This window comes from Gopherus flavomarginatus, chromosome 6 (assembly GCF_025201925.1).
Source record: "Gopherus flavomarginatus isolate rGopFla2 chromosome 6, rGopFla2.mat.asm, whole genome shotgun sequence".
NCBI lineage: Eukaryota > Metazoa > Chordata > Testudines > Testudinidae > Gopherus > Gopherus flavomarginatus.
Genome location: NC_066622.1, coordinates 85,241,389 through 85,253,662, shown reverse-complemented (window position 1 = coordinate 85,253,662; position 12,274 = coordinate 85,241,389). Strand labels below are relative to the sequence as shown.

The 12,274-nt window shown below is 46.1% G+C and overlaps 1 protein-coding gene across 1 annotated transcript; it reads right to left on the bottom strand.

The window, feature by feature from the left end:
• Nucleotides 1-3,698: 3,698 nt before the first annotated feature.
• Nucleotides 3,699-6,368, bottom strand: SLC18A3 (solute carrier family 18 member A3). The gene has a single exon (XM_050959102.1). The coding sequence runs from the start codon at nucleotides 5,885-5,887 to the stop codon at nucleotides 4,316-4,318; it is 1,572 nt and encodes a 523-aa protein (XP_050815059.1). The 5' UTR covers nucleotides 5,888-6,368; the 3' UTR covers nucleotides 3,699-4,315.
• Between the last annotated feature and the right edge of the window lie 5,906 nt (nucleotides 6,369-12,274).

Below are 12,274 nucleotides of genomic sequence, written 5' to 3'. Positions count from 1 at the left end.
CCAGCCTTTCCTCTTCGCCGCGGCGGTGTTAGTGCAGCCACCTCTGGGGCTGGCACCAGGGGCTGCGCCGTGTTTTTTGCAGCCCAAGCAGGGCAGTGAGGCGGCCTTCGGCGGCGCGCCTGCGGGTGATCTGCCGGTCCAGCCGCGGACCTCGCGCCGAAGCAGACCTCCCGCAGACGCCTGCCTGACTGCTGCCCCCAGGGCGACCAGCACACCGCCCCCCGGCGCTTGCCGCCCCAGCCACACGCTGGCACCACTTGGAGGCGGATTCGTCTGTTACAAACCCGCCCACAAAGACACAGGTGTCCGTAAGGAAGCGCTCAGAAAGGGCGGAGCACTGTGTTATAGACCCAGCCCTGGTTCGGACACCTTGACAATCTTCCCGATCTTCCAAGCACTTGAGCTGGGCTGGGAGGAGGCAGCCTATATAAATATTTAAAGGGGCAGCAAAGATGCTGCCGGCAGCCAGCCCGTTTGAGGAGATGATTTAACGCGCTGGAATAGACAGAGATTAATGGAATTTGCCAACTACACCAACATAATAAATGGTTAGCAGCAGAGCAAATTAATAACAGCAATAAAAGTCAAATCTTCCCCGAACCGTTGCTCTGCGCTCGGGGTGTTACATTGCTTATAAACTGAGGCGTCTACAACGTGTAAAATCGGATGTAAATAGTCCCACTCCTCCCCCTCTTCTGGTTTTAGTCGCCTCTCGGATAAATTAGCCGATTCCCCGGACATCCTGCAGAGACTGGAGCTTGGGTTTGTTCGCGGGGTGTCATTCTACGGAACAGTTCCTGCTGCAAGATGATTCCAACGCGCGCGTACACACACTGGTGTGAGAAGGACACATCTGTCTGGTGCAAAGGTAGGAAAAGGCACAAGCTAAAGAGCCTCTGACACGCACCCCTGACGTGAGCGCGAACAACTCTTGAGTGCATCAGTGCCCGCGAGCGCTGAACGCCCCTTACCTGTTCCAGCGAGTTGATTGAAGTCGAAGTTTCAAACGCAAATGTCAGGAGCAGAGGGAAACAGTGGGGAGGGGTGGATATTTCAGGCTTCAAAACGCTTCTTGCGGGCTCAGAAGCACTCTGGGCAACGTGGAGGCTTTGGAGCCTGCTTTTGCTCTGTCCAAGGTACTTTCACGTCTCCCTTTCCTTCTGGACACACACACTGGCGTTGGGAGAACCTCTTAGTTCAGCCTCCCCAGGTCTGCCCGTCTAACTCCTCCCTCCCTCCCTTCCTATTCGTGCAAGTCTGAGAGGCCTCCCCTAAAGCAACCCAGCCCAACCTCAAACCATCCTCCAGCTAGAGTTCAGTTTTCCTGCAGTCTGGACACGAGGGGAGCATCCTCCTCTCCGGGGCCAGCGGCAGGGGTTTTGCATTGTTTGCTGTCCCTATCCCAGCAGCAGACTGTGCATTTAAAAGCAACATGGCGCTAGCCTCTCTCAGCGACTAGTGCCCGGGAGGGGGCTGTCATAAGTTACTGGGCCTCCCCCCATGGCGTGTATTCCAAACGGAAGGCGCCTCTTTCCGAGTGGAAAGCTGGCGCAGGGGAGGCAAGGTCCCCCTTCTGCGCTGACTTTGATAAAGCCACATTTTCTGTCGGTCATTTGTTGCTTGGCTCGCAAATTAACCTGCCCCGTGCGGCTGTCTGAGAAGAGAAAAGGGAACTCACGCAAATGGGTACGCAATATACATGTGCACTGACCTCTCCCGTTTCCTGATCTGCTTCCCCGGCCCCATTGGGAAGCTTTAATATTCTCCAACCCTTAAAGTAGCAGGTTGAAGGATAGCGCCTCTCCTAGGTAACGCTTCCTAGCTTTAGTTAAAGTTATTTTCTTTGGCGTTCATTATATGATTAACGGTGTTACTGAGGGTAGGGGCGTGGGAGAGAAATAAACAGCTCTGACTCCAAGGAAAAATTCAGTTCCCCATTTTTTCTGCCTTTAATTCAGTTGTAATGCAAGTTCTTCTGCCCTCCTCTCCCTTAAACAATAGCAGCTAATGTGAAAAATCGGGACGGCGGTGGGTGGGGGGTAACAGGGTAACAGAAAAAGACCCCAAAATCGGGACTGTCCCTATAAAATCGGGACATCTGGTCACCCTAAGCTTCTCCTTTGACCAAATCAGGTCTTTATTCCCCGCCTTCGTTAGAATGGAGTCATATTTTATTTCTAAATCTTTAGCCCGCTAGCTCCGAGGGTGCAGGCTTCATTCTAAGGAGCAATTGTCATTGCATTTCGATAGAGCTTATTAAATACCCTCTGCACCCAGTGTTTAAAGTAGTACTAGTCTGTTGACGAAGATGGTTAGCCAAAGGGTTTTGATTAATAAGAATCGGAGTTCTGTAGAGAAATTATTTGATCCCCTTGCGTTATAGCTGGCCAAGTCAGCGGACACTGTTTTTTAACAAATTATCTGTCCTGAAAAAGGTAAGCACTCTTTTTTTCGGCTGGTTTAAAATGAGATCAGAATGTGAGTGTTTGGTTAGTGTGCAGTCCCTGGGTTTGTAAATATTGCTACACTGGCTAAACCTCCTTACCCGCACACACAACCAATGATCATTTGAATCTAGTCACTCTGAAAAGAACGTAAGTTTTCAGTGGCATTAACTAAAAGCCGTAACAGATTTATCCTATTACCAATAGCACTGTGGAAGGATGCCAGAGAAATCCGTTATCTGACTCCGAGCAAAAAGATTTATTACATCCTTAAATCTTCTTCTTTTTGGCAATTGCCAAAACTGAGCTTTATTTTATAAATGTGGAACTCAACTTGGTCCTACGGTCATTATTGATTCTTTGTTACCGAAACCGAAATGCCACTACAAAGCAGCGTTTTATTGTTATTTGTTCCTCTGAGCAGGGACTCGGAGGCTCCGAAAGCTGCTCTCATAACGCCCTATGTCAATCAGAGACCTTGATGACCAAGTGAAATTGATGAATGGTTTGCTATGTTTCTTCATTTTTCTAGGAAGCTAGAGGGAACTACATCAGTTAATATACACTCTAATAGTGGATTCTTTATTGTTTAGAAAAGAAGCCGTTTGTTTTGTCTAATAGATGGATGAACCTTTAAATAAGCGATGTATTATAGCGACCTATAAGCAAGGGGGACATGTACAGGAAAAATAATGTAAGCTTCGGTTTCATATTTGCGTTTGGACCAAAGGGTCTATCATTCGGATACCTTTGAATAAATCACCTTCGCCCTTTTCAGCCTGTGATGCTGACATGCTTTGTAAAGCGCTTTGAGATCTATAGAAAGCGTTGTATAAGAGCTAGGTATTATTGTGTATTTTATCCCCATAGATTATAATTATGTGATATAGACGGGTCTACATTCTGGGCAAAGTACTACATTTTCTTTACCATAAATCTACCCTCGGAAAATGCAAAATTCGGAAGCATTTGAGTATTTAAAGTCTTTATTGGAAAAGTGCTGTTTAAACAAAACAAAACGAACAAAAGATACCTTATACCTTATCCCAATACCTTAATACCAAGACACGGTACGCAGAGATGTTTGATGCCGCATTTGCAATTCAGTACACTTTTTCTGTCGGAACATTTTTACATAGAATTCAAAGATTGACAGAGATTCCACCCCAGCATTTTATCTTTATTGAATCGGTCTTAAGAAATAAACGAGGTTGATGTTATACGGAACTTCTTGCCATTTCTTAGAGTAATATCCTTGCTCTCAAAACAATGAAACAAAGACCATGGTCCCCTCAAACTTCATTTATTCAGATCATATTATCCTTGTAGATTTGGACTTACACATTATACAGTATATTGCATATTCCCAGGTAACAGCACAACAGAAAAAAGATTACAGCGCTTCAGCAGATTCCCAAAGAAGAAATAATACGATGTGATTTTTGTTGATGTTAAATATGAAACCAAGTGAAAGTGTCAGTACATATATACAAGCTTTAGTAAATTTAAGTCCCTGAATATGCAATCTGAATTTTATTACAGACTTCCTTAATACAGAGATATACAGTATGCCACACAGAGTTTCAACTCGAGAAAACTTTTGCACAAGAGACCCCAGCTAAAAGTTTTTGGAAGGACCACGACAGATTTATGTAAATACATCATTCAGTTAGTCTTCTTCGTGATTTTCCCCTGCCAGTGTCTAAGGAAACACCGACTTACAACAAGTCGAGAAGAAGACGAAAGCCATTACAGCATGACAACGGTTAAATTGTATATAGTGCACATTGGTACATAAACAGATGGCAATAATGTTTTCACACACACACACCCCACCCATTTTAACCTTTGTTCTGCCAGCTCCGTGTAGCCTAACTGTATTCATAGTCTGAAGAGTCCTCCTCCGAGGCCCCTGTCAGGTCTCTGTGATAAGAGTCCACGCTATTTCCTTCCATCTCCCCTGCTGAATGGGGGGTTTTCCCCTTGCCTTTGCGCTCCTGCATTTTGATGGTGTCATAGAGCCCTTTGGGTCCTTCCTCCAGCAGGATGTTCCTCTCGGAGTGAGAGGCTTTCATTTGGCAGACGTTTCTGAGGAGCAGGAGGACTGGGGCGTAAAGCATGTTGGCAAGCCCCATGCCCAGGTTCAGCTGCACAAAGCCTAGCGAGTGCACGATCTGGCTGGCGACTATGGGCCCCAGGGCATACGCCACGCAGTAGGAGATATCCGCTATGGCATAGACGCTGCCGTACACGGACACGTGGCGCACGTCCACGAGGAAGGCAAGCGTGGGCAGCAGGGCCGTGTCCACCAGGGCGATCCCGAAGCAAATGCCGCACAGCGGGACGATGAGCTGCCCGAAGTTCCGGCAGGCGGGCACCGTGCACGAGCTGGCCCCGATGATCACCATGCCCAGGGCCCCATAGAACCACTGCAGGTGCGGGTACTTGGCGGCCAGTTTGACGGTGATGTAGACGCCCAGCACGTGGGGGAAGAAGGCGGGCAGCCACGTGACGCCCATCTCCCACTCGGAGGCGCCCATGTTCTTCTTCATCCACGTGGCGATGGTGGGCTCCAGGAAGGCCAGGGGGATGTTGCACGTGGTGAGGGCGCCAGCCACCACGGCGATGTAGGGGTCGATCATGAGCCTGTGGATGGGGGTGCCCACGAGCATGTTCTCCCGAGCCCGGTTGCCGAAGGGCTTGATGACGGTGAGCAGTAGCAGGCAGTCCAGCAGGCAGACGCTGGCCAGCACCAGGAAGGGCACCCGCCTGCCGGCGAACTGGTAGAGGACGCCGCCGTAAGGGGGCGCCACCAGGCTGCCGAAGGAGATGAAGGCCAGGGCGACGCCTAGGGCCCGGCTGCGCTCCGACTCCTCGGTGTACTTGTCGGCGATCATGGCGATGCCGGAGGTGTCGGCGAAGGCCGAGCCCAGCCCCTGCAGGCTGCGGGCGGCGAAGAGGGTGGCGTAGTTCTCGGCCAGGGCGAAGATGATGGTGGAGAGGAACATGACGGTGAGGCCGATCAGCAACGGGATGTCGTAGCCCACGCGGTCGATGAAGGTGCCGCTCAGCGGGTTCACCAGCAGCTGCAGGATGGCCTTGGAGGCGAAGAGCACCCCGATCTTGATGTCCTCGTTTTCGGGGGGGTACCCAGGCCCCAGCACAGCCTTGGCCCAGCTGGCGTTGGCCGCCTTGGCGTTGGCCTCGCTGGCGTTGCTCTCCTGGGCCTCCCACATGGTGAGGTAGCTCGGCATGATGGGCACGATCACCATGTAGAGCATGTTATCCAGGAAGAGGGCCACGCACACGATGACCAGGATCAGCCGCCGCTGCCGGTGCACGTCCTGCATGGCTGTGCCCAGCTGCTTGGTCTTCTCGCCCATGGCATCGGACAGCTTCTCCACGGCGGACTTGGCCAGTCCGGCTCCCCCTTCGGTCGCCATCCTCCGATCCGGGGGACACCCCTTCCTGCGCCCGGCAACGCAGCCGCTGCCCTCCTCAAATTTCAGCCTCTCCGCTCCGCGGATGCTTCGCTATCTGTGCATAGGGGGCGCTGGGGGAGAATCACTCTGAGGACAGAGAAGGCTGAAGCTCCGGTCCTTTCCTCCACACACCCCTCCTCCGGCCTTTCCCTCTTGCTGCCTTCTTCCTTGGCGACACGGCTCCTTCCCTTCTCCTTCCAGACACACCTCCTCGCTCCAGTCCTGCCCTCCTTCCTCCCGCCCCGGCTCTGCTGTGCCCTGCGCTCTTGCTCGTCTGCTGCTCGCTCACATGCCCGGACGCCTTTCACGTCTCCAGTGAAGCCGGCAGGGCGGCTCACACTGTGGCGCGGGGTCCGGACGCGCGCTGGCAGCTGCTTCCCCTTTGCTTCGCCACCCCTTGGCGGAGCCGCTCACTCCGCTTGGCTTTGCCCGTAGCTCACTCCCCGTCTGCAGCGACCATCCCTGCCAAGGCTGCGAGGCCAGCAGTAATAACGCCCCCAGCTCAGAAGGCCTGGGAGAGCCGGGCGCCTCCAGGTGTCAGCCCCATCGCTCGCGAGCCAGCCCGTGGCAGCTCTGCTCTCAGCCCAGCGCAAGCTTGCCGGCTTTGGGGGCCACTGGCGCAAATTGACTTGCATGCTTCTCCAGTCTTACTCTTATTTTTTTTTCTTCCCCCCAAATAATCCCGTTTCCCCTCCCCAGCCAGGGCTCTGACGCACAGTCCGCTTTGGCCCCCAAGTGGTTACTTTGCCGGCTGCGTCTCTTTATGCTAATATCACACATGGAGGAACCGTAGCCAATTACTGAGGAGAGAGCCGTTCGCTGAGCGCAGCCCCTCGGAATGGAGTGTTCCCGGTTCACCGACTAGCACACTGCCCCCGAGACAGGAGGCAGCACTGCGCGGCTACGCCCTGAAGCGGAGGAAGCCACAGAATCCGCAAGCAGGTTTTGGGGACAGGACCTTGCAAGACGCAGCAGTAGCCCAGTTGTAAAACGAACCAGATCTAGCAGCAGGACCATGTAAAGTGTAAGCGAGTGTGGCTAAATCTGATCCTTCATTCACTGAGCTCCGCGAGCTAGACATGTCTCGGGGCACTTCTTGGGCAATTAAAATGAAGGATTCCGTTAGTTTTTCCAAACGCGAAGAAAGAGGAGTTACCAACCTCCTTCCCCACAGTTATGTAGGTAGGTCCAGATCCTCAAGGGAGAACAACAAACAGGGCACAGCCCTTCTGGAGAGGAGCAGACTTTGTTTTATCTCCCGTTTTGTCCGTCCCTGTAGAGACCAGCGGAGACTTTCAAAGCGCGCACGCTAAAGTCCCCAAGCCCAATCGCGAACATCTGGGCAGAGCTGGGGGGCTGGGCTGACATGTTCCCTTTGCTTGAGGAGTCTGGCATTTTGCTATCTAAATATGCCCATTTCTAAATAATTTCTCTGACGGGGTCCTATGTGCTTGAGGTACAGGAGAAGGAAGAAGCAGAACTTAAGACCTCACTGATCCTGTCCCTAAAAATGTCAGCAGGCTTTCTCCAAACAGGGCTTACGATTGTTCATGGAGTTTTAATTAGTGCTGCTTCCCCAGAGGGGCGGCAGGTGAAATGCTCATATGGCCAGACTGAAACTGCCTTTGCTTAGGAGAGATGCTCTCGGCACGATGCTAGGTAGCAGGGGATTAACTCTTTGACCCCTGTGCTGTGTCATCTGTAAAACGATTTTCCGCTCAGCTTTGTGCCGACTGTCAGATCAGCTACGACTTTTGTCGTCATTTTCTGGACGAATTAACTTGCTGTCTTAGGCGCCACATGTTGGTGTAAGTTACGACAGGAGAGGGCATTGCGATTGAGAATTGGCACATTCACACAGTTTCTACACCCTCACACACCCACCCAACAACATACCTAAGGAGCTCGTCTTGACTCTGCCTTTTCAAATAGGAGTGAATGATACCCCTGCAATGCTTCATGCAGGCTCTGCCTTCTCTTGATACTCTTTTTAGTATAAGCGAGAATGGCTAAATTTGGTTATAAATTAATCATACGTGATACGTCCCCACCCCCTAGTTAGGTGCAGAAATTTTGGAGGCACTTTCTGAACAATTTATGCCATGTTTTGTAAATCCCCTCGCCGCTAGTTCTTATTAGATTGTCCTTTGTCTGAGCAATTTAGTTTTGCTGAAATGGAAAACATAGAAATACTCTACATTCAAATAACAACTGCATTAAAAATCTGTTTCAGATTTCATTAAATCTGGCCTGAATAATAGGAGAGAATTACTGAAAAAGCGCTTGACCCTGCAACCCTTAAAACAGGAGCCCACCCATGAAAGGGACACTGTTAGGTTTGAGTTTACATTTTAATAACAAAACGTTTTAGAAAGTTAATGCCAAGAAAAACAATTTCATTACTATTTTAAAATTCAGAGAAAAGTTTGTTTGGATTTTAAACATTCTCCTTCAGTGTTTACAGCATAAACACTGCAGCCTTGTGCTAATTTAGAAGACAGGGAAGCAAAATGGACTCAAAAGCAATATGAAACTGACTAGTCTGTTTTCACTGCCTAAAATGAAGGAAATGCAAAAAGTAAACCAGCAGACTAAACGAGGAAAAATACATTAGATGTGTACATTACATGTGTTTCCTGCATTTTTAATTAGTGAAGTAGAGGCACTAAGGCTGCAAAGTCTTTTTGAATGCTGTATATAGCACATTACCAGTTTGATAAATACCCAGAAGAATGAAATTTATTCAAATATATGGATTTCAGACAAGGTTTTAAAACAAATACAATCAGAATTACTACTTCAACTATACACTCCTTCTAGCAGAGATCTTCCTCCCCATTGTGCCCTGTGGAGCTGAGAGCATACAGTAAATAAATAAACAAATGTTCCATATAGCAGAATTATGTGTTGACTAATTCAAGGAGATAGTTCTGCAAATGCTGTTTAAGATAATCAGACCTCTCAACTGAATGAAAAATGGTTTCTTCATTGATATGGAGTGCAAGGCGCCTTCATTTGCTTGCATTGCACTCTGCTGGGCTTCTGAGGCCAAAGAGAAAGTCATTCATTCTGTCAGTTGCTGTGTCTTGCACTATTCAAACAAAACAGTCTAGATGACCAGAAAGACAAGAAAGATGAGTGCCTGCATAGAGAGAGAGAGGTATACACATGCAATTGTGCATATACAGAAATGGAGAAGCAAAATAAATGTAAAATGATACCCTTTCACTGTTGTTATTTATTTATTATTTTATTTTATTTTATCCAGTAAACACTAACATTAGGGATAAAGATCCCAAACAGAGACCCTGAGGATGATGTAACATTAGTCAAAATGACTATTTTCAAAATGAAAAGAAAGCAGCCAGGAGGAAAATTAGTTGCTACTAAGTTACTTAAAGGCCATTGCAGTTACTCCTGGATGCACAGTCCAGGTCAGTTGTTCCCCTTGGAAACCCTGCTCTTTGGACAAAGAAATTAGACTAGAGCTTCCACAGAAATACCCAAGGGGATCAGGCTGAGGAGGAGGATTTTAAGAATGTATAAAAGCATAACTGGGGTGGGGGAGGGAGAGAAGAGAAATGAATCTAAGGATAAGAATACAAATGCTGAAGGACATTCTCCCTACTTGTGATGGATGTCACGTTTACACCAAGTGGTAATGGGTTGTATGTGTGGTGGGGATTTGATTCTGGATTATTGCTGTACTGTAGTCAAGAGTATTGGAATCTTGGCTCTTGCCTGATGATGCACTTTATTTGATTAAAGGTTCCTTTTTAATCAAAGATATGGCCATTTCCCGTCTCTAAAATGGAATCTGGCTGGGGAAATACAGAGACTGGTTCTCCTGTCTCAGGGGAGCTGATATCTCATTTATTACCATCAAGGGTAAGCTGAATTATACTTGTAAAATGTCACGTAATAAATTTAGCCTTCTTAGTAAATCAAATCAGTTGATTCATTTATCTACGACAGATGCGTCATAGCTACGTGAACTTCATTGACTAGACAGAACTAATAGGCAGAGTATTTACCTTCAAACATGATCAGAATTGATGGAGCTACGCTGAAATGAAGTAAAAAGCAGCTTCACAAGGTCAGTTTAGAAACTAATAATACACTATAAATAGAACTCTAAGGTAAAGTGAGGTGAAAACCCCTTTGTCCCTAGGTTCTGTTCTTCCCAAAGCCCAAAAGACACTAGTGTGCACACTCACTTTGAGTTGAAGGGGAAAATGCTGAGGAGCAGATGTCCTTCACTTGTCCTACATTGCAGTACATTAGCTCTTTGGAAAGCTACCATGGATATCAAGAGAAGAAGATTCTATATTTGTAAAGGGAATGAAATGGTATGGGCTAGGATTAGTTACCTCCTTTGTTCTAAAGGTTGTAGATGAAGGGAAGGGAAGCCTGCAATGAGTTAAATGGCAAACTGACATTGAAGGAACTTGGAAAAAGACTGCTTTTGTTGAAGAGTCTTTATATTCGTTTTATCATAGTTTTATTCATCACCATCCACCTTGGCACTTACATAAGGTGTAAGAATCAGGAAAACACTGGATTTTTCATCACCTATATTTTCTGTGTCTAATGAGCTTTCCAGCCCTCATAGCCTTCAGATCTCCTGGGCTTTTCAGTTTCCAGATACTAGTAATTAGAAAATTGTATCTACCTCATTGACGCACTTTTTAGGATAGACCGATCCAAAATCTGTAAGACAAAACGTTGTGATTTTTTAAAAATCAGAACAATTAGTGGAAGTGATGTTTAGGATAATCAGATTTCCAGAGAGAAGAGAATTTAACACATTCATATAAATAAACACACAAAAGGCTAGAATACAAGTTGGATTTGATTATGACTGGGAGTGACTTGTGGCAGAACCTACAGGTTTGTAACACTCACTTCAGTAAGAAGTGAAAATCCTTAGGAATATCTGAAAATGAAAAATTTCAATCTACATATTCTAATAGGAAAACAGAGGCAATGACCTTGCAAAATCTGCACTCACCGCACTGAATTACTGATGACTCAAAGAAAACACTTGTGCTTTAAATTAAGAGTTGCTTTAATGGTAATATTAGTGCAATTTTATAAATAGAGAAATTACTTTTGATTAGACAGTATTGTAAAGAATGGATCTGAGGTAGTTATAAGGTGTTTAGAAATCTGCACAACAGAAAAACTTCTTGGTATAAAGAGACTAAATACAATGACTCAGAAAGTTGAGCCACTTCACAGCTTCAAAAAGCTAATCCCCTTAATAGCCCTAGTACTTAATGTTTGTAATAAAGAGCTCATCCTCTTAACGACTTGGCAATACATTTTGGCACCCATCACAGAGCAAATTATGTGTTTCCTTTTCTAGATAATTTTTCACCAAGATTTGTGTGTCTATTTCTCTCAGATAAAGAAACCTCACCTATTTAGACAAATACTGTATTATTTGTCTAGACAGGACAGGGAGAAAAGGGAGGAGAGTTGAAGTTAATTTTTAAGTAAACTCAGTTTCAAGTATCCGTTTGTATGATAAACACTGGAAGTAAAAATAGAAGGATGTATGTCATTTTTATATGCAGAATTTAAGAGTAAATGCAAATATTTTGCATCAGCCAATAATATTTTTTCCCCTGCATCATTGATATACCTAAAGTGTCATCCTGATCCCATTCAAGTCAATAGGAGTTTTGCCTTGACTTAATCAGAGTAATCATTTTATACTCATCTTTTGGAATGCATCCTTGGACTGGTAACTTTAATTCCCTGATAATGTTCAGGCAAAATACAGCGGAAATCAAAGAGGTAGGCTTTACACTATAGCATATTTACTATTTACTGCATAAAACCAGTGTTTAAATTGTATCGTTTCTCTCTGTAAATATTGTTACTGCTTAGTTGTTGACAGTAGTAAATCATCAATTTGTTTATACTGTGTACTTCATATAGTTTGAAAACTGTTGTCATACTTCCTGAATTTTTTGCAAATAGTGTTTTAAGAGAGAGTAAAACAGGTGACAAATAGGAGACAACAGGCAATCAGAAACTCCTGGTTTATAAATTATGGTATAAGTTTGTATTAGTTTAGTGACTGTTGATGTTCTTGTTAATACTTGTGGGTAATACAATCACAGAGTTGAAATTGGAAGAGAGCGATTAGATTGTTACTCGTCCCCTGCAATGGTAAGGTTATTCTCTACAATATATTCTTGAGTATTTTGTTCACATTAGTTTAAACAGTTCAAGCTACTGGGCTTGCACCACTTCTGGGAGAAAACTCCACAGTTTAATAGGGCCCACTGCTTGAATATTCTCCTGATATTCAACCTTAAACTTCCTTTGCTCAGTTTT